Source organism: Vanacampus margaritifer, chromosome 1 (genome assembly GCF_051991255.1).
Source record: "Vanacampus margaritifer isolate UIUO_Vmar chromosome 1, RoL_Vmar_1.0, whole genome shotgun sequence".
In the NCBI taxonomy this organism is placed as follows: Eukaryota; Metazoa; Chordata; class Actinopteri; order Syngnathiformes; family Syngnathidae; genus Vanacampus; species Vanacampus margaritifer.
Genome location: NC_135432.1, coordinates 4,569,598 through 4,592,031, shown reverse-complemented (window position 1 = coordinate 4,592,031; position 22,434 = coordinate 4,569,598). Strand labels below are relative to the sequence as shown.

Below are 22,434 nucleotides of genomic sequence, written 5' to 3'. Positions count from 1 at the left end.
AGGTCACTTTTCTGCCACTAGATGGCATCATTGCATTTGTAAGACAGTGACAGCTCAGTGCATTTTTCTTTTCATATTAAGAGCTATCTAATCTTTAACATGAAGTAACGTGTGAAATTCTGTACATTTTTAAAATTGTAAAATACAACTTGAACCCAGTCTCCACAAATATATGCATTGTTATTAAATTGAATTCCCCCAGTACAGATTATACAAATTAAGGGGCGGTTATTAATTGTGCGTTAAAAAAAAAACTTGTGGCGTTAAAGAAACTTTAGTTTAACTCAAAATGAATGCACTAATTTTGACACCCCTAACTAATTACAAGCCACATTATGGCACTGGTACGAGCAAGCTTAGTTTGCCTCAGTCCGAAAGGAGAGAAGCAATGAGTACCTCCAGTAGCGTCTGCTCTGCTATCCTGAGACACCAGGCAGGCAGGCAGGAAGGGGCGGAGGAGCTCAGAGAGATAAAGTGAGACAAGACCATTTAAAAAATTGAAAAACAAATGAAATCATTTGATCATGATCTCTCAAGTGAAGTGGGAGCCAGTCATGGGAGGCCAGAATTGCAGTTATTGCAGTTAGGAAGCGAGCAGCAGCATTGACGTACTGTATATGTAGTATACTGAAATACCAATTATTTGGCTTCAATTTCGCTTGCATCACTCTCGGCAAAAAAGCACTCTTGCCTTTAAGTATGAGATTAGAATTCTGTTGCCATAGTAACCGAGCTGCTCCCCACCTCGCGGCATCTGATCTTAAAAGGATGTAAAGGTGTGTCATATAAAAATAACCGGGGTTGTAGTGTTGAAAAAGGGTTAGCGAAAGGAAGTCTTTCAGTACACAGCAGGGTTGTTTTTAAATCGCACATCAACGGTTTCTCATTGCACACACTCTTTTTTATTAAATTTATTAAATTCTAAAGTCAGAAGGGAAACGCGATGCTTTGAAACTTTATTCTTCATTGCTGTCACTAAAATAAATCAAACACACGCAATACTGACATTTTGTCACACTGTGAGATTTTGTCAAGGGAAATCACTCAATGGCATTTTATCTTAAGTGACAATGCAAAACACCCTGCAATCTCTTTATTGAACAGCTTTTACAAGATTGCAGGGGAGACCCGGCTGCAAATGCTTAAGTGATTTCTTTGTCTTGTAATGTTACAAATGGAAAATTCTCCAAAAATAAATGCAATGCTGCACTCAAGCTATGATAAGTCCTTCGACGCTCAAACATCATTGATGAGACTTGAGCGTTTGTCAATGCAAAAATTGTATTAGGGCTGTGCAACTTCACAATTACAAAATCATCATAGTAAAAAAAAAAAGATTAATACTAATTTTGAGTTGTTTGAATTTCTACATTTGCATCTTTTTTTTTAAATTAAACTCATTTAATACATTTTGTTTCATCCAAAAGGAACTTGCATAATTATAGTGTTTGAAAGAATTTTATTTGTTTTAATAATGTTTTTTAAGTTTAAAAATGTTTTTGTTTTGTACCAAAAAATAAATGATCGTCCTAATCATGATTAAATTATTACCAAACTAATTGTGATTAATATTTTCTTCATAAATCAAGCAGCCCTACTTTGTATTTTAGTACTTAGTGAATATGTCCCACTCCCACACATTGATCTGGTATTATAACTGCTAGGTTACTGACTAAGCAGTTCTTTTATATTAGGTTATTAAATAAAATCAACAATTCAATTTTCAATTCTTTTCCAGTCTTGTTGCCTTCCAAAATTCTGACAAATGCCTCATAATTGTATTATTATAATTCTCTTTTCTTGCACCTCTCGCTCATTATACTTTGTTTGTATGTTCAACTGATTTCATTTCGTTACATATTTACAATTTTCATGTTTTCCCATAGTGATTTTTTTTGGTCTCACATGTATGAACCATAAATCAGATTTTTACGTTTTTCGAGCAGCAGCTGAGTTTGAGCACAACCACGCGGCCAAACACCGAATTGCAAATGTTTTCCACTGCGCATGCTCGTGAAAACGCATCCGACTGGTCCCTATCAATCGATCAGCGAGAGGAAGATGGCGCTGAACCAAGTCAACAGTACATGATCGATCCCCGAAAAACTCGATCGGGTCCATTACTAAAATAATCTTTTCTTGGCAACAGTCAGGCCACAGATTCGATGACGCATCGAAGGAGCGAGTATTATCGCGATTCCGGGGGTAGGTAGAACACGGCGCGTCTCGGAGGCGTTTGAAAAGAGTTAGCTTTAAAAACAACAACAAGCTTTAGCGACGGCGTCCGCCATCTTGTGTCGGCTGTACGTTATCCGCGCTAGGCATGCTAAATTCATCCCTGATAACACCACCGCATGGATCGTAGAGGCATTGTAATCGATTGATTGTACAGTGCCACCGTCAAACCTCATGGCAAAGTGGCCGAAAACCTTGATATTAGGTATTCGATGTCATCGATTAAGTCATTTTATATGCCTGAATGGCGTCTCTAATCATTCAGCAGCTAAAAGATGAATGTTGGATGGTTAATTTTGGTCTCAGAGAAGATGATTTGTATTCAGCTGACCGTTTTGTTGAAAATTGATAAGGAGGCGTTTCATTTTTACCCAAACGCATTTTACTGACAATTTTGTTAGTAAACATATAAACAAGTAACATTCTTTCACATACGTGCTTGGAATTAAAGCTGAAGTGGTTAAAAAATTATTCAGTTCAGAATTTTTACGCCACAGCTTAAAATATAGAACTGAAGAAGCCTTTTGGATGAAACGTCTTCAAGAAACAAACAGTTTCGTTTCATCCATTCAACCTTTGTGGATAAATAAATACGGCCACCATGTATTTGTGTGATGTTAAGTGCCTTTGCTAGTTTGCCTTCCACTGGGCACCTCTCTTGTCATAGAATTTGCAAAACAGCATGACAATTCCATGATTCCACTCATATTGTCTACCCCAGCCCTGTGCACGTTTGCATTTTCCACTCATCCATTTTCTATATGACTTGTCCTCATTCATTCATTTTTATTTTTTGTTTCAGACAATAACAGCACACAGTCGGTGTTAGGTTCAAGAAAGAGGGAGGAAAAACAAACCAATAAGATAAAGTCCAATTCTGCCTGAAAGGGAGAGGGGAAAATATAATTTATTTAATCCCACCCCCATATCCCATTACAGACAAGAGGTGGAGTATTTGGACTCTTGTATGTTTTGTAATAAATGAATAAATAAATAAAATATCCTTTCATTCATCAACTGCCCTCAGAATCTGTGTCATTCAAAAAGCCTTGAAGGACAATGGAGTTCCCGTGGCACAGTGGGAAGGTTCTGGAGCAGTTCAACAACCAGCGCAAGGAGGGTTTGTTGTGCGACTGCACATTTGTCGTGGATGGAGTGGACTTCAAGGCCCACAAATGTGTGCTGGCAGCCTGCAGTGTCTACTTCCGCACCCTCTTCCTGGAACAGAAGGACGTGGTGCATCTGGACATCAGCAATGCTGCAGGTTGTGAAGAGTGCTTTGTCCCAATTTTCTGTGAATGCAGCAATTTGTAATGCTTTCTTATTGATGCAGGTTTGGCCCAGGTCCTGGAATTCATGTACACAGCCAAGTTGAGTTTGACACCTGACAACTTGGAGGACGTGATGGCCGTCGCCAATTTCCTACAAATGGAAGAGATTGTAAACGCTTGCTCTGTGTTCCAATCGGTGGCCGATCCAACTCCGTCCGATATCGCGCTGGATGTTGCCGAAGGTGAGTCCACTCTTTGTGTAGGATTGGAGGCTAAGTGGCAAAATGTGAGAATTGAATTTATTAAACAAACAGTAAGCAGAGGTACACTGACTTAAGAGTGCCCCAACTTTTGAAATATTTGAGTTATAATTTTTTTGCCTTGTGTTGAGAAAAAAATATTGGCCAAGTAAGCTTCATAACATCCTGTCACCATCAGTTCATATTGACTACATTTCAGTGAAAGTACATTTTCAGTTGTGCTTTGTGCTAGCATTTAAAAAAAAAAAGAGCACTGAGAAGAAGTGGATGATATCCATTGAACTCAATCAATTAAATTAAAATTTTTTTTTAATTTTTTTAATGAAGTTTTGAGACTGTTTACATTCGTTTAAGGGCAAGTTTGCAGTTCTAAAACTGCCAGCAAGATTTAAATGTAGTTTAATTTCATTAATCCCTTCCCATCTTCAGCCTCTGACCAAAACCACGACAATCACTTGAAAGACGTGCAGTCACTGTACGTACTATGCACTGCAAACAAGTCGACATTTGTAGCAGGACTTACTTCGTAATGGAGTGTTACTACGACACTCAATGTTCAATTTCAAGTTTTATTTTTTGAATGTACAATTAATGAAAATTAACAAAATAGTGATTAACGTCACTGTCGAGCAGAAACGTTGCTAATTGCGTGTAGGTTCTGAATCCTGAAAGTCAGCTTTTTCATCTTGTTTTGTCTCAGGATCTACATTGGTAAAATGACCTTTGAAAAAATATCCATCTCCTGCTCCAATCTTTTATATTTCTAATTAGATTTTTAAGAAACAATAACAGAACAATCACAGACAGAAGGCAAGACAAGGCATATTGCACATTTCATACACAAGGCAACTCAATGGGCCTCTGAAGGGTTACACTGAGCTTGTGTCCAAATTCACAAGGCTGGGTCATCCGAAGGTCGAATTTGTCGGCTGCATGACGTCACGACAGCACGCACGGACTTGCATATGAACGGATTGTCAATGCTGCTTGTTGGTCGACACTCCATGCATGTGCTAGTCTGTGCGTTTTTGTCGAGGCGCGCCAGGAGTGACGTCATGCAGCCGACAAATTCGGCCTTCTGACGACCTTGTGAATTTGGACACAGGCTGACAGTTTTAGCAAACTCAGTCCTCTTTTTCCAGAATTTTTTTTTACTCCGCCTTTCATAAAAGCTGGAAAAAAAGTTTGTAAAATGCATTCATGCTCTACATTCTCTTGTATTGTGTTTTTTATCTTGGCAAGGAGAAAAAGCAGACGTAGGCCAGCCGTGTGAGGATCGTGCCAGTGACTTGGCCAAGGCAGCATTGCTGGCAGAGCAGAGTCCTTCCACAAACAAAACAGAAGACAACAAGAAGTTAACGGAAGGCGAAGATCACACTGAAGGCCTCCCCGTGACGGCGCAGAAGACGGAAGTTTCTGAGCCCAACCCCGGCAAAAGCTGCCCAGTTGTTGCGCAACCTCCAAAAAGTAGTGCTGCACACAAGGGAGCATTTGTGAAGAATGAGGAGGAGGATAGTGATGGCGTACAGGACGCCGCAACCACGTTTCAGGATGACCCTTCTGATGTAGACTACACACCACGTAAGTTTGTGATAAGGGAATGCTAGCTCAGTGGCGTGCAAAGCACAGTGGATGCCCAGGGTCATCTTTTCGGGGTTGTCGGAGGGGTCTCGGGATGGAAGATTCTGAAAAAGATTGTTTTAAATGCCATTGTGCTAGCTTTGTTCAATTTGGTGGGTTTTTGAGCAGACGGAAATGTTTACATCCTGTTACAAGTTTTTGATATTTTATGTATTCGCAGATGCACCAATCAAATCTGTCACCACTCCTATTTTTACCAATTCCCGAGGCAGGCGAATTAGGAAACCTCGACGAAACTTCCCACATGGTGAGCCCTTTGTGTTGCGCAATTGCTTGATATTCATTTGTCAATTGTATGCGTGTATTTGGGAAAGTTAAATAGCACTTTAAAGGGTTTTCATTCTAGGTTCAGGCATGAACCCAAAATTTGGCTCAATGGTGCCCCCGGAGTAAAAAATAAATACATCTGAAATTATTAATTATTATATTATATTATTAAGTAATATTATTTGTACCCATAATATTATATTATGATATAATGTGTTATTGTGAAGGGATGCAATTGGTATTATGATATGAATTTTGGGCCATATTGCCCAGTCCTGTGTAATCAAGGCGGCTACATAGCCTCTGTTAGCATAATGCTAACTTAAAATGGGAAACACCATAGGCGCACAGGCTAACAATGAGCATATACGTGACATTGTTGTTACCCTTTTAAGCAACAGATATCTGAACACAAAAGGTGAAACATCACTTGCAGACATATAAATACTCAAGATTCTTTATCTTCTGCCATACCGTTATCATGTTTCTCATCATTTCTCTCTTGATGGACTGTAAGGGGATGACGCTCATGATGAATGCATAAAGACTGAACCGAAGAAGACGGCGACAGGACAGGAGGATCAAAGCGAGGAGGTTGATGAAGAAGACCAAACCACTGAGGCGCATTCGGACAGCAGTCAGCCCAACGGAGACGTAAGCAACGACACAGATGAGAGAGCGGTCCACGCCACGGCGATGAGCAACCGATCCGAGTCGAAGCCTTACAGCTCCGTGACGCACAAATGTGAGGTGAGATGCGTTCACGGTGGACAGCGTGCTGGAGGAGTGTTTGCCATTGATGAAGTCCGACTCGATGACATGAGGGCCATCGGTCGAAAACTTTGACGCAGGTGCCTTTGTGTTTATAAAAATATGCACATGCAGGAAAATGGACGGGTGCAAGGGTCAAATGACCTACTGAAAGAAATTCCTGAGCCAAGAAATAAATATGAGGTAGATAAATACATTAAAATAACTTCTACACTATGTTTCTTAGTGCAGTAAAACTGAAGTTTTAAATAAAATAATAAAAAGTCGACTGATTGCTTTAATATCGACATGTCATTAGTCAAAAGCATCATCGAACATGTTGTACAACCATTCACATATATCTGTATGTAATTTGTCATTTAACTCTTTGACTGCCAGACGTTTTCAGAAAAGGGATGCCGTGGGTGCCAGCCGATTTTAAGCATTTTGACTGATCTTTCAAGGTCCATAGAAAAGTATGTGTTTGGACTATGGAAACACACATACTACCAAAAAAAGATTGGACTCTCATCTTTCATCAGAAAAAAAAAGTTTGTTTCTACCTTATTCCGTTTTTCAGTAATCAACAATAGAAAATGGTTAGTTTCACCTCTGTTTTGAAAAAACGTCTTTTAACGTCTTTGGCACTCCACAGGGTTTTACTAAACGTTATTTAACGTTTTTGGCAGTCAAAGAGTTAAAGCTGGTATCTTTTCGTCAAAAATGAAAACCCGCTAAAATCAATCAATCCTACTTTAAAAAACAGAGATAGACATCTACTCACTAATTATAGACCAATATCACTTTTGCCACAATTCTCAAAAATTTTAGATACATTTTTTTTCATATAGACTGGACACTTTCATCAAGAAACACAATCTTTTAAGTGAAAATCAATATGGATTTAGAGGAAAATGATCAACCTCGATGGCCCATTGAAACGAAGGCCAAATTTGAGAACTAGATTCGAAGGCTGCGTGAACTCGGACACCGCCGTGTGGTCGACTCGCGTTGGAAATGATGTCATGTGGCCACCAAATACGGCCTACGAATTTGGATACCGCCTATATGTGCCCATGCCATTGGCTGGCGACCAGTCCAGGGTGTCTCGGAGCTCACCCACGACCCCATGGAGCGCTCTCGAATGCAAATTTGAACATACGTTCCAAATCTGGAAAGTAAACATGTGATGTGCTCTTCTTTCAAGGACTGTGGGAAGAAATTCACGCACACTGGCAATTTCAAGAGACACATGCGCATTCACACGGGGGAGAAACCCTTCACCTGTCGGGAATGCAGCAAGGCTTTCTCCGACGCGGCCGCATGTAAAGCTCATGAGAGGACGCACAGGTCAGATTCCCGTCATGTCGAAGCTTTTTTTCACATCAGCCTCCCGAGCTCCAAGCGGCCATCTTTTCCCTCCCGCAGCCCCCTGAAGCCGTTTTGCTGCTCAATCTGTGGAAAGAGCTACCGTCAGATCAGCCTGCTCAACATGCACCGCAAGCAGCACACCGGCGAGGCACGCTACAGCTGCGAGGCGTGCGATAAGCTCTTCACCACATCGGGGAACCTGAAGCGTCACCGGCTGGTGCACAGCGGCTTGAAGCCGTACCACTGCGAATACTGCGACAAGGCCTTCTCGGACCCCACCGCCAAGATGCGACACTTGGAGACGCACGACGCCAACAAGGGAAACAAGTGTCCGCACTGTGACAAACGCTTCAATCAGGTGACTGATTTGTTCAAATGCTATGTTCAAAATGATTTGGTTAGTATATCATGAATTCCATCAGAGATGTTACTTGACAGTTAACTCTTTGACTGCCAAAAACGTTAAATAACGTTTAGTAAAATCCTATGGAGGAGTGCCAAAGACGTTAAAAGACGTTTTTTTTTTTCAAAACAGAGGTGAAACTAACCATTTTCTATTGTTGATTACTGAAAAACGGAATAAGGTAGAAACAAACTTTTTTTTCTGATGAAAGATGAGAGTCCAATCTTTCATTTGGTAGTATGTGTGTTTCCATAGTCCAAACACATCATTTTCTGTGGACCTTGAAAGATCAGTCAAAAATGCTTAAATCGGCTGGCATCCAGGGCATCCCTTTTCTGAAAACGTCTGGCAGTCAAAGAGTTAATATTGTATGTGCTAACTCCTTTTGTGGTCTCCTCCGTTTAGCCCGGAAATCTAAAGGCCCACTTAAAAATCCACATTGCAGATGGGCCGCTGAAGTGCAGAGAATGCGGCAAACAATTTACCACCTCAGGTAGGAAAAATACGGTATCTTCAGTACAATGTTGCCCTGCTACGCCGAAGATTCTTTTTAGGGATCATTTTCCCCACATTGGATAATGTTAGTGCAGTTGCTCACTCCAGTCAGTGTAAAAAAAAAAATAAGTTGGAAAGTATTGCAATGCAAGCGGTCAAGTATAGACACAGTTGTTGGTGTGCATTCAATCACTTTACTGATTAGAAGAAAAATAACATCCAAACACATTTCATACACGAGCTGATGGCCCCGACTCATTTAACACACAGACTGGCTAACGGTTAACCAGCTAACAGGCAGCAAACTACACTTTGATTCACTGACACCCATGTCACTCACCATGCCAGGCCCCACCTTTTTAAAGCCATAGACAGTCAGTCACAGATACTACAGTGGACAAAAATAAACCTGCACCTGTCATGCAAATATAATTGTGTTTAATAAGGCAAGCTTAAGCTAGCACAAGCTATCTTCTTAAGTTGAATTCAATTAATCAATGGGACAAACGGGAGAATACTCTTTTTCTAAAATGATTCAATAGCTTTGATTCCTTGAACCTACCTGACCAACCTCCCTCCAGCTTGGCGACATCACTTGCCACCTGACCTCACACCTTTTTGCCGTAATAAAATAAAGTGTAATTGCACATCCACTACAGTAGGTGGCAGTGGCACTCTCATTGTCAGAAGTGCAGAAGGCGTGTTAGCTCATCTGCAGAGGTTACTTTCAACCATTTTATAGACAACGGATACTATTTAAGTCATGGAGACTTTGGTGAGGGTGGGGGGAGAACTTTTTTTTTTTGCTCCTGGGGAGGCGTAACAAAAAACAAAAAATAATTGAAAAGCAGTTTTAAAGGCACATATCAAACACACATATACTGAAATACATACAATTTATGCTTTTTTTTGGGTGTTCAAAATCAAATGTGTTTTCAATGGTTTTATATGATTTATATTTTATTTAATTAATTTGAATGTGTTTGAGGCATGTAAGAGACTATTTAAAAATATATATATTTTTGTATTGTCCCCCCTTTTTATGGCGGATTTTCAACTATTACAAGTGGGTCAGGATTAGGAATGTATCTGCTGAGATAATGTGTCTCCCCAAAGAAAAAAATAAACATAGTCCAAGAGGGCCACACTACCCCAAAAAACAAATAAACGACAGAAGTCGTTTTCTGAAACATGTTACAGAGCTACTATCAAACCAACACTATATACAACATTCAATTATCAGAGACATTTTTTTTCATGCAAATCAAGTGAAATTGCTAGTTGTGAAGCACACAGATTTTTTCCCCTTTTTTTTTTACTGCAATCTGCTGAACCCGATAAGCACTGCCTGACCAAACCTAACTTGATTGAAACATTTATTCCGGCAAATCTTTTGTATGTCAGGAAATCTGAAGCGTCACTTACGGGTCCACAGTGGTGAGAAGCCATACATCTGCACGCACTGCCAAAGAGCGTTCAGTGATCCTGGAGCTCTGCAGCGGCATGAGCGCATCCACACGGGTACGACCGGCAGTGACATTCCGCACTAGACAAAAATTTCTCGTCCTTTGGCCTTGAGTCAAGTCCCGCATAAGATGCAACATTTCTGTCTCACAGGAGAGAAACCTTGCGTGTGTCCCACCTGCGGCAAAGCCTTCACCCAGGCCAGCTCCCTCATCGCGCACGTCCGCCAGCACACCGGAGAGAAACCCTACGTGTGTGATCGTTGTGGTAAAAGGTCAGTGGCAGTAATGACAATATGAACTCATTCACTGCCATGGACGGCTTTAGACGTCAAAAATTCATTTGAACTATTTCTGTTAGTTTAACATTTTTCCCACTTTTAACAAGAGTATGAAAACCTAGAAAAAAGTTATTGTACATTTGGAACAGATATAAAATTTGTGATTAATCGTGAGTTAACTATTGAAGTAATGTGATTAAACTTTCTAAGTTAACTCATTCACTGCCATTGACGGCTATGGACGTCAAAAATTCATTTGCACTATTTCTATTAGTTGAACATTTTTTTCCCACTTTTGTTAACAAGAGTATGAAAACCTAGAAAAAAATTATTGTACATTTAGAACAGATATAAAATTTGTGATTAATCGTGAGTTAACTATTGAAGTAATGTGATTAAACTTTCTAAGTTAACTCATTCACTGCCATTGACGGCTATGGACGTCAAAAATTCCTTTGCACTATTTCTATTAGTTTAACATTTTTTTCCACTTTTGTTAACAAGAGTAAGAAAAAAAACTATTAACTTAACTATTGAAGTCATGCGATTAAATACAATTAAAAAAATTTAATCGCCTGGCGACCTAATTTATAATAATCTTTTCTTTTTTTTAAATAATCTTTTTTCAAAAACCAAATTTTTAATAATCTTTTCTTTTCATTTTTAAAATAATATTTTTTCCAAAAAAAGAAAAGGTTATTAAAATAAGGGCGTCAGGCGATTAACATTTTTAATTGTAATTAATTGCATGACTTCAATAGTTAAATCATGATTGATCACAAATTTTATATCTGGTCTAAATGTACAATACTTTTTTTCTTACTCTTGTTAACAAAAGTGGGGAAAAAAATGTTAAACTAATAGAAATAGTTCAAATGAATTTTTGACGTCTGTAGCCGTCAATGGCAATGAATGAGTTAACTTAGAAAGTTTCCAGTGACGGTTTTATCTTGGGATGTGCTGCAGGTTTGTGCAATCCAGTCAACTGGCCAATCACATCCGCCACCACGACAATGTCCGTCCTCACCAGTGTCAAATGTGCGACAAGTCATTTGTCAACGTGGGCGACCTTTCCAAGCACGCCATCGTCCACACAGGTAACACGTGCGCCAGCTTCCTTTTTTTTTTTGACACTTTTCACTCGAAGGTTGACTTCTCTTTAGGAGAGAAGCCTTTCCTGTGTGACAAATGCGGCCGAGGCTTCAACCGCGTGGACAATCTGCGCTCTCACATCAAGACCGTCCACCGCGGCAAGGCTGGCATAAAGCGGCGACGGTCCGCCGCCGGCAGCGGCACAGACGAGGAGACGGACGGCTGCGTGGGGGGTCCCACCTCAGACGGCGAGATCAACATCGTAACCGTCTCCGAGGACATTGTTACCCTGGCGACGGAAGCCCTGACTGCCAGTGCTGTGGCTCAGCTAACAGGTTGGAGATTTAACACGTCAAGCTTGGTTCAATTTGTGCAGTACAGACGCTCCCCAACTTACGAACGAGTTACGTTCCGAGCGATCGTTCGTAAGGTGAATTTGTTCGTAAGTTGCTTCAGTGCTATATTTTGTATTATAATTGATGTTTAAAGAGAATACGTACAGTACTGTACTACGTATGTTAGAGAGAGAGAGCGAGAGACACACACAGTGTGTACATGTACGTAATAAGATAAATAAAATGAAGTTTAACTTAGTTTTGGAAGATGTACTCGATGCTTAAGGATTTGATGGAGGAGGAGGAGGAGGAAGAGGAGGAGGAGGATTTTATATCATGAGAGGTTCTTTGTCGTCGCTGGAATGGGCTTCAAAAGTTACTTCCTCCTCCGTAACTTCAATGTAGGAAGAAGTTGAGGGTCGCGGAGAAGAAGATGAGGGTTGATGAGTATCTTCCTTGGAGGATTTACTAGAAACTGGCCGAAAGAAGCGATCTAACGACGATTGCACAGTTTTCTTCTTTTTTCATCATAAATGATGCGGTAGCACTGTATGGCATCATTCAATTGATTTGCAACGTTCAATATTTGGGTCTTGCTGCTGGAAGAGTGCGATGGCTTTATCTATGAGCGACAGGCGTTTCTTCTTCTTCTTCCTCCTCCTCGACACGTTGCTGAGCCTCCAATGCTGGGTGAGCTCTCACAGCGCCAAGCGTCGGTATTAGCGGCGGAAAGAAGCACTACAGTACTCGGAAAAAGGTGCGCAATACAAAATCTAACTTACAGCATCTCTTTCCGAACATTTTTTGACATGCGCGCAGACATGTTCGTATGTACCGTTGTTCGTAACTCGAATGTTCGTAAGTAGGGGAGCGTCTGTACCTCACAAAAGGGAATGTACAAATTGGGCCCACTTCCTTCGTCATTGTCATTCGACTTGTTAGCGCTACAACTTAGGTCTCTGATGTGAATGTGTTAAATGTGTAAAGCCTGGTTCACACGGCAGGAGAATTGGCCCGATTTTAGCCCCGAATTTCCCCTTCCGACAATCGCAAGGACGTGCCGACACGCAAACGATCATTTTAACAGATTATCCTGTCGCGTGTGTTGACACCACACACGCCGCATCCCATGTGGACCTCCGACTTGAAATCGGGGATATTCAACATGTTGGATTGTTTTGGCCCCACTTCGCTCCGTGCGCCCCGAGGACAAACCACCGCGCAGCCGTTTGACAGTGACGTGCAGCCAATCAGAAAGCGAGCCGGCGAGGAATCCGGAATCCAAAATCAAAACAGTCACGCACAAGCGCTATTACGCTCCTTTAAAAAAAAAAAAAATCTAATTTTTTACACACGCACACACATACTACACAACGTTGTCTCCAGGTGGGATGCGAACCCGCGCTGCCAGCATCGAGGGCAAGCGATGCCTCGCCGCCCAAAGCCTATTTACACTCCTTGAAACAACGCCTTTTCTTTTTATGCCGCTTTTTCGGCTAAAAAACAGGAAGTATCGCGGCTGCTTCTGCATGTTTGTTGACTCAGAAATCACGTTTAATCTCGAGAGGTTTTGCGAGACTTCCCGTCACATTCATGAATGAACTCGGCTGGTGTGTTGATTGTGCAGTGTGGCTACACACACGATACGTTCAAAACTGTTGTTTTCGTGATTTTTTTTCTCTTCACGTGTGGTGTGTCTCAGAGATTGGAAGTTGGCCGACAATTTTAAAATCTTGCCATGTGAACCAGGCTTTATGTGTTAAAAAAAAGAAGAGTTTTTACTCTTAGAGATGTTTGTTTTTTTGCTTTTATCTGCCACTAACTGTGCGCTCAATAGACCTAATGTTTCATGATAGCTCATTACGCATACATGTGACTGAGCAGAGAATTGTTTTTTGTTTTGTTTTTTACTTTATCTTGTGGATTATATCATGTAGTTATATTCATTTCTGTTGCGCAAAGTTGAGCCATCGTGTTGCAGTAGTCGCATGAAATGTCAACATTGCATCACATTAGCCAAAGGTACTTTCAAGTGGCTGTGAATAGCCGAGGGTGAAAGAAGCAACCGACACAACTACACGGCTTCACATAGACAAACGTTCATATTCAAACCTATAGGCAACGTCCAAATCTTCATTGAACCTGAAAGCCAATGTTCGTTGATGTGTTTTCAGTGTTACCGGTGGATGCGTCCGCGTGTGCTGATGCAACCGAAGCTTTGAAAGCGGAAATTACCAAGGCAGTAGAGAAAGTGCAAGAAGCAGGTGAGACGGAAAAGAAAAAAAGTGCTGATTGGTGGCAGAACTCAACTCACTTCACAATATCAACACTTTGGTAAATAAGTGGGGGAAAAAAGGGGCTTCAAGCTATTTGTTTCCACTTGTTGATTTTGACACCTTGTGTGTAAAAAAAAACAAAACAAAAAAACATAGGTTAGCCTTCCAGTTAGCTAGCTTAATGTTATGTTGTTGCTAAATAGTATGTATGTTGCGGCGCAGAAACACATGAAGACAGACAATATAACAGTGTTCAGTCATATGTTATGAATCTTCTAATATTAATGTCATACAGATGAAATGAGACATCGCAATTCGTTTGTCTTGTACTGCCCCCGGTGGCTAGAAAGAGCAGCACAAAGGCAGCAATTGATGCAGTGTGACAAAAACGATTTAATACTATTTGTGTTATTACTGTATGTGTTTCTAAACTATGACGTTATGGAGTGATAGTTTTTCTCATTAAAGTACATATTACAACATTTGTTTTAATGATTTGGGTCAAGGATAGAACTGATTAATGGCATTTGCATTCTTTGCAATGGGAAAGATGATTTGAGACAAGTGTCTTGAGTTGTATCTCAAGGCAGTACTGTATACTTGAATAATGATCATGTATCAATTTACTTACCAAAATTCGCAAAAAAGTTTTACGCTTAGAGGGGGTGGATTTTGAAGTGTATCAAAAAAAGGAAAATGTGAATTTTGGCTACAAAAACAGGTTTTGCGAATAAACGCTGACAAGACCGGATACACGTCGCACGTTTTGACCGGATATTACATCGCACGTACGTCGTACGTTTGTAGTCCCAAAGCAATGTCGGACGATAAAGTAAGGCATGTTTAGGGGGACGACAAAACAGAAATCTTCTTAATCTTCAATTAAAGAAGTGAATACTAATGCTACTTTAGATGGAAAACAGCTCGGTTTATCAAAAATTACAAAAGCAAACTCGTACAACGTCATCGCACGGCGCAGTCGCTTCCTGATCTTCTTCTACTTTTAAATTACTGGTGGATCACATCTCTATGGTGTATACTGCCACCTACAGCGGCGGAGTCCGCCTGTAATATCCGTAAAAGAAGAAAAGATAGAAACGGGCATAAGTCGCATGTCCGTTTTGCGCATTTTCACTAAATTCACTTAAAAAATTTGAAACAATTTGATGGAAACCTGACTAGTGATATGGCCTGACCTTTTTTTTTTTTTAAAGCCTGATGATGAATCCTATATTTGTCAGAGTAAAATTCTGATAACCGATTAAACGGACGATTAATAATAAAAAATATATATATACATATATATATGTCGAGAAAATAATTTAAAAAAGGACACGTAGTCCATGGTTCCGGCTGACGTAATCCTCAAGAGAGGACATTAGAACCTTCTTGCGCTAAAAACACGAGGGCTCTGAGTGACAAGCAATGCTGGCGGTCGTTCGGGACTCATAGAACCGTCACATTCGTAACTGTCTATTTCGTCACTGTCTATTTCGTCCCTCTCGACCGCTAGTTGGCGGTGCTAAGAGCTAATATCAGCTGATTTAATCGGCCAGCAATTAATCGGTCAGTAAAAAACAGAAATACATGAATTCAACAGAACTAAATGATGTAACGGCTCGGTTTTTTTTGTATGCCACCCTCCCCTTTCTGTTTCTAGACCCCAACACGCAGATACTTTACGCCTGCGATTCATGCGGGGATAAATTCCTGGATGCTAGTTCGCTAGCTCAGCACGTACGCATTCACACAGCCCAGGCCTTGGTCATGTTTCAAGCAGACTCGGACTTCTACCAGTACACGGCAGTCACCACTGGCGATGGGGACGGCACCGCAACGTGGCAACCCGCATCCGAGCAGGTGATCCAGGAAGGCGAGCTCATATTCCATGGCCAAGATGCAGAGGGAAATGCAGAAGAGGGGATGATTGGGGAGGCACAAGGAGAAGAAGCGCTGCTGGATGGGAATAGCGGCGAGGATGGACAGATTGAAATGCTGGCTGAGCTCCAGACGGATCGAAAAGTTGAAGGAGAGCTGATTGTGTGTGAGGTTCAGGTGTAGTCGCCATCACTTTTATAGATTCCTGTAAAAGATGTGTTAGCAGTGCAAAAGATACTTTTCAACACTTTGAAAAGTAGCCGTCGAGACAGCATTCGTAATGTGTATCATTCCAACACTGTACTTTACATCCTGTAATGTGTTTATTTTTGCATTATAATGCTGAATAGCGCATTTGTTGATTGTGGAAAAAAACCAAGGAAAATCTTGTACATTTTCCTTACAGAACTAAATATTTTATGGTTAAGTATTTTCCTAGAAAGATTTTTTTTAGTACAGTATATTTATTTTGTCTTCCAAGTCAAGTCTTATGTGGTGGTATTACATGACCACTTTTCGTTTTACCTTTTAAGGACAAAATAAATTGTACTGCAAAAAAATTGCCACAAATTTGCATCGTCAATGTCAGTAATGCACAAGGGTGGAACTTGAATCAATTAAAACAAAATCTACCCACTGTGTTTCTTTTATTCCCATATTTGAGAACACTGAATGGGTGAGGAAAAAAGGATGTACTTTGTGATGTGTCTGGTTTTAAGAACAGTCACCATTTTGCTCATGTAATATAATATAATTTAACATTTATGCTGGAGTTCCCTCTTTAAATGTAAATGTTATTCATATGTAATCCTCAAAAGATAAATTAAAGGCAGTTTGTGAAGGTGCACAATTTTGGCCTCCTTTCTGGATTCATTGGGTGCCAAAATTGTCTTAATTTAGGGCCACGTAGTTATTGTAGCCAGTAAAGGAGTTGGTTTTATGGGTGAAACGACAGCAATGTAGTAGTGATACGAATTTTTTGGGACTTTTTCAAATGGTTTTGCAAAAATTTGGTATTTTAAAAAACACACAGCTAATAGCTTTACTGTGCACAGCATAGCGGATCAAACGCCATGCTTCGTGACGTAAGCCAGACAAAGTCCATATAAGGTATGACAGCGGAAGTGGGCTGAGAGTTCTTTTTATCCCATTGGTGGAAGAAAACAACGCGTTCCCCTCTCTGAGTGGCTGCTTCTCGGGGTCAAAGGGAAAAGCCGCATAACGCTGACGTCGACTTCCATCCGTAGCTTCATAATGGCCGCGTCGATAGCAGTCATGCCGACAAATCGGGGCGTTTCTAGATTGTCGTCTAAAACAAGGATGGTTCAATCTAAGTCCATTTTGCACAGCATTGTTGTTATATTACTTTCGATAGCCTCCTTGTTGCAGTGTGCTGCCGCCGATGGCAAGACACTGGTGCTACTGGACAACATCAACATCAGGGACACTCATTCAATGTTCTTCCGCAGTCTGTCAGGTGAGCGTCAATTATGCTATATTTTTAGCATTATTTTGTAAATATACCCTTCCTGTGCAGACAAGCCATATAAAACATTTTCCGGCAGTAGTTTGCTAATCAGAGCTTCTTGCTGCACGAGAGCTTCCTGCTGCACGGAAAAGATGCTAGCATTAGCCTAGCTTTGTGAACGTTCTCATGATCCCCCACTCAAAATTGGCTCACAATGGCCATTCACTATGTTAATATTGCCCAACATATTGCAACACAAACAAGAATGTACCCATTCTGTACCCAATAGGTAAGATTTAGGGCTTTTTATAAAGTGGATTTCAATCACCAGCCAACTGAAACCGTTGTCTACTCTGGCGCGTCTTAGTTACGTCACTGTTGTCGCGTAATTACAACGTCGCGAGCAATAATAGCGAGTACAGTGGCGCAACCTCTTTTCATTATGCAGTAATTTAGGGCACTAACAATGGAACGGCAAAAAATAAATAAATAGCCAGCTCATGTTATAGTGCACCATATGATAGATTGGGAGTGACTTTTAACACACAAGTGCAGTCAATAAAATTCCGCTTTGAGTTGATAATTAAGTCCTTCCTTACTACTATTTGAACACAAATAAGTAGTTGTGACATGATAAATTGTGAGACGTGATTCATTGATAATTCATCGTGTCCAAGCCTTGACTCATACTGTGTATTTGACATGTGTAATCTGTTTTAATTGTATGACAGTGTAGTCTTTTTAAACGATGTAGTGTCTGTTTAACATAGTTGCGTGACAGTGTAGTTGTTGAGCCTGACTATAATAATATTTTTGTTTGACCGTGGGGTTTATTGTCTTTTCTGTCTTGCAGTTATTTGACCATGTGGATGTTTTGACTGTGTAGTCTTTATAATGTATGTGTGTTATCCTACATTAACTTTTCTGGTGCTGTATGTGACCGTGAAATCTGTATGACGTAATTGATGTATAGTTTATTTAATGTTGTTTTTTGGCTGTCAACTCTTTAATGGTGTCACAAAATTGCCGCTTAATGCCGATGTTTTCCCGCTTTGACTTTTCAGACCGCGGCTTTGATCTTACATTCAAGACGGCTGATGACCCATCGCTTTCTCTGATCAAATATGGCCAGTTCCTGTATGACCATCTCATCCTCTTTTCACCGTCTGTTGAAGGTGTGTAACTTGTACTTTTCTTTTTTTTATATTTCTATGTCACCTTTTCCTTTTGTCTCTTTGCTATCGACAGACTTTGGCGGAAATATCAATGTGGAGACCATTACATCCTTCATTGATGGCGGAGGAAATATCTTGGTTGCTGCTAGTTCTGACATTGGTCAGTTGACTTCTACCTGCTCTGGCTTAGGTTAAATATTATTCAAAGTGTACAATAGCATTTTTTTTGTTAATCAGGTGATCCGCTGAGGGAGCTGGGCAGTGAGTGCGGCATTGAGTTTGACGAGGAGAGGACTGCTGTCATTGATCATCACAACTATGACAAGTCTGATCCTGGAGAGGTAACCAAGTTGGATTAATGCAATGTTGAATCATTGTTATTCATACTGCCATATTTTTTATTTATTTATTTTTTTTGTGCTTGCAGCACACTCTGATTGTTGCTGGCCCAGAGAACCTGCTGAAAGCTCCAACCATTGTTGGTAAAGACACCAATAACCCAGTGCTGTTTAAGGGTGTCGGGTAAGTAAGATGATATTGAAAAGGGCCATCGTTTTGGGGTTGACATTTGATGTCCTGTGCACTAATAGGTGGTTTCGCTGATAGACTTGAGCAGCGTTTCCCAACCGTTACTGAACTCGGGCATACATTTGCATCAGAAAAATCCCGGAGCACATCACCAAACAAAAAGTGTGATCTGAGGCTGCTTAGTTTAACACAAGGCTATTATTTTGTATGAATGGCAACGGGGATATGGGTTAACCGCATGTTACGGTACGTTACGTGACTAAAAATATTAATCAAAATGTAATTGGTATATTACATGCCGCAAATAATGAGGCAAGGCAACTTAAGACGGCACATTTCATACCTAAGGTTACCAAAAGCACAACGGCTATAATCATTTACAAACGGAACAGTTGTCACATTCGCAAGTCAAAGACAAACAAAGTAGCTTATTAAAAGTACGAATAAAACGTACGTTGACAACATTTACAAACAAAATATTTTGAAGACATTTAAAAGCAATGGAAAGGAAACCAAAAGACCATATACAAATATTTATAAACAGCAACCCTCTTTTTTTTTTTTTGCCAAAAACTTTCCTTAGTTTTGTTTTGGTTTAGTGGAAGGATATGTTGGTTCGTTCAGTTATTAAATTGCTTTAGACGGTGACATGTTAATTGAACTGCTGTCATTTGGGAAAATTTATATTGATAAATATAGCTGTGCAAATATAGGTCTGCATAGCCAAAATTTGGCTTTCTGATATACCGACCGAAGAAAAGCGGTCCAAGGACTGACTCTTGAGGGACCCCATATGTCAGTTTCAAAACTTATAATCATCACAAAATAACTTATTTTCCTTCCAGTAGGGCCTGTACCATTTTTGGACCGCACCATTTAACAGTATGCAAGGATCGACCGTCTGAAAACGCAGCAGGTCGTGTAACTCGGGTGCCATGTTTTTATCCTCTTTCAGCATGGTGGCCGACCCTGACAACCCTCTTGTTCTTGACATCCTCACCGGCTCTTCAACGGCCTACTCCTATTTCCCCGACAGACCCATTTCTCAGGTAACAACGCAATATAATGTGCAGTTGTGCATGGACGTTATTAGTTTTCTACATGGATTGAATGCTTTTTCACTGGTTCTTTATTCGATGTGAGTAAAAGATTGGCTCATTTGTGCTCGTTTCTTTAGTATCCCCACGCCGTGGGCAAAAACACGCTGCTGATTGCCGGCCTGCAGGCCAGGAACAACGCCAGAGTGGTTTTCAGCGGCTCGCTGGACTTCTTTAGCGACGCTTTCTTCACCTCCGCCGTGCAGAAAGCCTGGCCCGGATCTCAGCTGTCAGTCCCGTTTTTGACTTTATTTATGCCAGTCAAAAGTGCCATGTTTTTCTTGCGCCGAATTGTGACGTTCTCGTTCCTTGCAGTTACGAGCAGACGAGCAACATGGCGCTGGCTGAGGCGCTCTCTCGCTGGGTGTTTAAAGAGGCTGGCGTCCTCAGGGTGGGCGAAGTTCGGCATCATCCCGTGGGAGAGGACGCTCCGCCCGCAGCCTACACCATCACCGACCTTGTGGTGAGTTTCACAGCATCGAAAATGTGTAAAGCCTCAATTAAAATGAACTTTTGTTTGTTTGTGTGTATTCAAGTCGTTGTATTCTGGTAGTGCCCATAGAGAGGGCAGGATGTGCAGTGACTCATTTGCATGAGACAAAAAACCCACCCTCAAAAAACAAGCTAATTTCTGTCTTTAACCCTGGAGAACCCAAGAACTCTTTTCTTCTTTGGAAAATTATGAATTATATATTAAATGACTGCTATAAGTTCACTGAACACCAAAATATATGTTTTTTAAATTTTAACCCTTTTTTTTTTAACTAGCTCTGAGTTGCTAATTTATCAAAAAATATATATATAAAACATACTCCTAGGCATTCTGCAACATGATATGAAATAGATTAACAAAAAAAACACAATTTTATCATCTGATGGTTTGCTGAGAAGATGGTTTTGTTTGGATTGATTTCCGGCTCAACAAAAACAGCACGTTGCCAGCCATCTTGTCACCACCACTCTGGCTCATGTAAGTGCAATATTCATCCACTAGATGGCCCCATGGCAGGGGTCAGAAGTGGCACTCTGGACTTTTGAAGTTAAATTTGTAAAATAAAAAAAGGTCTTTGTTATTTGAGTAGCAGAATTTATAGGGGCCAAATTTGACCCCGTGGGTTCTCCAGGGTTAAAAAAAACAACAATATTATTGAACAGTTTTAACTGATGAAAAAAAAAAAAAAAAGCATAATATGCCTACTTGTAATTGATCATGTGTTGCACATGCAGGAGTACAGCATCGTCATCGAGATGCTGTCCGAGGGCCGCTGGGTTCCTTTCGACGGTGACGATATTCAACTGGAGTTTGTGAGAATCGACCCCTTTGTCAGGACTTACCTTAAAAAACATGGTATGAAGTCACGTGGCATTGCTGTTTTTATTTGCTTAAAATCTTAACATGCATTAATGCCAAAAGAATGCTTTGATTCTTTTCGAAGATGGCACATACAGCGTCCAGTTCAAATTGCCCGACGTGTATGGAGTCTTCCAATTCAAGGTGGACTACAACCGACTGGGATACACGCACCTTTACTCCTCCACTCAGGCTAGTTCCACTTTACAATCCGCTTCTTGCAACTCTTAGAAAAGTAAATAACCTGAGAGAATAAATCAATATATCTGTCGACTTGCAGGTGTCAGTGCGTCCCCTGCAGCACACCCAGTATGAGCGCTTCATCCCCTCGGCCTTCCCGTACTACGCCAGCGTCTTCTCTATGATGTCAGGACTCTTTGTCTTCAGCATTGTCTTCCTGCACATGAAGGAGAAGGAAAAATCTGACTAATTTGGAGGAAATGGAGAAACAGGAAATGACACACGTGAACTTTAAAAGCAACTCGAAATTGAATCTGTTTGTTGGGGTTACAATGGCACTCAAGTAAGTGGCTAGTGGATGTTTTAATGCAAGTGTTTGGGATTTCTTTTACACTTCAAGGCCTGTGAAAACTCTGAATTCTGTTAATGTTACTTTATATTTGGTTGTGAAATATTTTCTGTAATGATGATGCGACAACAGGAATAAAAGGCCCTTCAACTGAGTGGTAGCCACATGCACTGAACAATAAGATGCCAACTGGTAATTTGTCTGATGACTTCTTCTTCTTTTTTAAACAATAAAATACTGACATTCCACACGGAACTGTATGACCAGG

At 40.6% G+C, this 22,434-nt stretch overlaps 2 protein-coding genes across 4 annotated transcripts; both read left to right on the top strand.

Moving 5' to 3' along the window:
• Positions 1 to 2,030: 2,030 nt before the first annotated feature.
• On the top strand, positions 2,031 to 16,868 carry zbtb17 (zinc finger and BTB domain containing 17). Of its 3 annotated transcripts, none has more exons than XM_077544076.1 (16): positions 2,031 to 2,205; positions 3,038 to 3,181; positions 3,263 to 3,499; positions 3,569 to 3,748; positions 5,009 to 5,347; positions 5,568 to 5,654; positions 6,192 to 6,424; positions 7,632 to 7,774; positions 7,853 to 8,153; positions 8,604 to 8,691; positions 10,098 to 10,214; positions 10,311 to 10,431; positions 11,404 to 11,534; positions 11,601 to 11,864; positions 14,039 to 14,198; positions 15,801 to 15,948. In XM_077544076.1, coding segments are annotated over exons 3-16 (2,370 nt in total). In that variant the 5' UTR covers positions 2,031 to 2,205; positions 3,038 to 3,181; positions 3,263 to 3,294; the 3' UTR covers positions 15,802 to 15,948. The 3 variants fall into 3 exon arrangements, with proteins under 3 accessions (XP_077400202.1, XP_077400184.1, XP_077400194.1); XM_077544058.1 differs by having other exon boundaries at positions 2,032 to 2,205; positions 14,039 to 14,128; positions 15,801 to 16,868; XM_077544068.1 differs by lacking the exon at positions 3,038 to 3,181 and having other exon boundaries at positions 2,032 to 2,205; positions 14,039 to 14,128; positions 15,801 to 16,868.
• Positions 16,869 to 17,219: 351 nt separating this feature from the next.
• Positions 17,220 to 22,421, top strand: ddost (dolichyl-diphosphooligosaccharide--protein glycosyltransferase subunit (non-catalytic)). The gene is made up of 11 exons (XM_077568613.1): positions 17,220 to 17,495; positions 18,551 to 18,661; positions 18,735 to 18,821; positions 18,899 to 19,002; positions 19,089 to 19,183; positions 20,145 to 20,238; positions 20,367 to 20,515; positions 20,602 to 20,749; positions 21,514 to 21,634; positions 21,723 to 21,829; positions 21,918 to 22,421. Exons 1-11 carry the CDS (start codon positions 17,273 to 17,275, stop codon positions 22,065 to 22,067), a joined length of 1,389 nt encoding a protein of 462 aa, XP_077424739.1. The 5' UTR covers positions 17,220 to 17,272; the 3' UTR covers positions 22,068 to 22,421.
• The last annotated feature ends 13 nt before the right edge of the window (positions 22,422 to 22,434 follow it).

Bases quoted from the DNA above. Each gene is read 5' to 3' on its own strand.
- zbtb17 (XM_077544068.1), top strand. From the start codon at position 3,295: ATGGAGTTCCCGTGGCACAGTGGGAAGGTTCTGGAGCAGTTCAACAAC. The intron at 7,775-7,852 runs GTCAGATTCCCG...TCCCTCCCGCAG, and splicing joins GCTCATGAGAGGACGCACAG to CCCCCTGAAGCCGTTTTGCT. The intron at 8,154-8,603 runs GTGACTGATTTG...TCCTCCGTTTAG, and splicing joins GTGACAAACGCTTCAATCAG to CCCGGAAATCTAAAGGCCCA.
- ddost (XM_077568613.1), top strand. From the start codon at position 17,273: ATGGCCGCGTCGATAGCAGTCATGCCGACAAATCGGGGCGTTTCTAGA. The intron at 19,184-20,144 runs GTAAGTAAGATG...ATCCTCTTTCAG, and splicing joins GTGCTGTTTAAGGGTGTCGG to CATGGTGGCCGACCCTGACA. The intron at 20,750-21,513 runs GTGAGTTTCACA...TTGCACATGCAG, and splicing joins ACACCATCACCGACCTTGTG to GAGTACAGCATCGTCATCGA.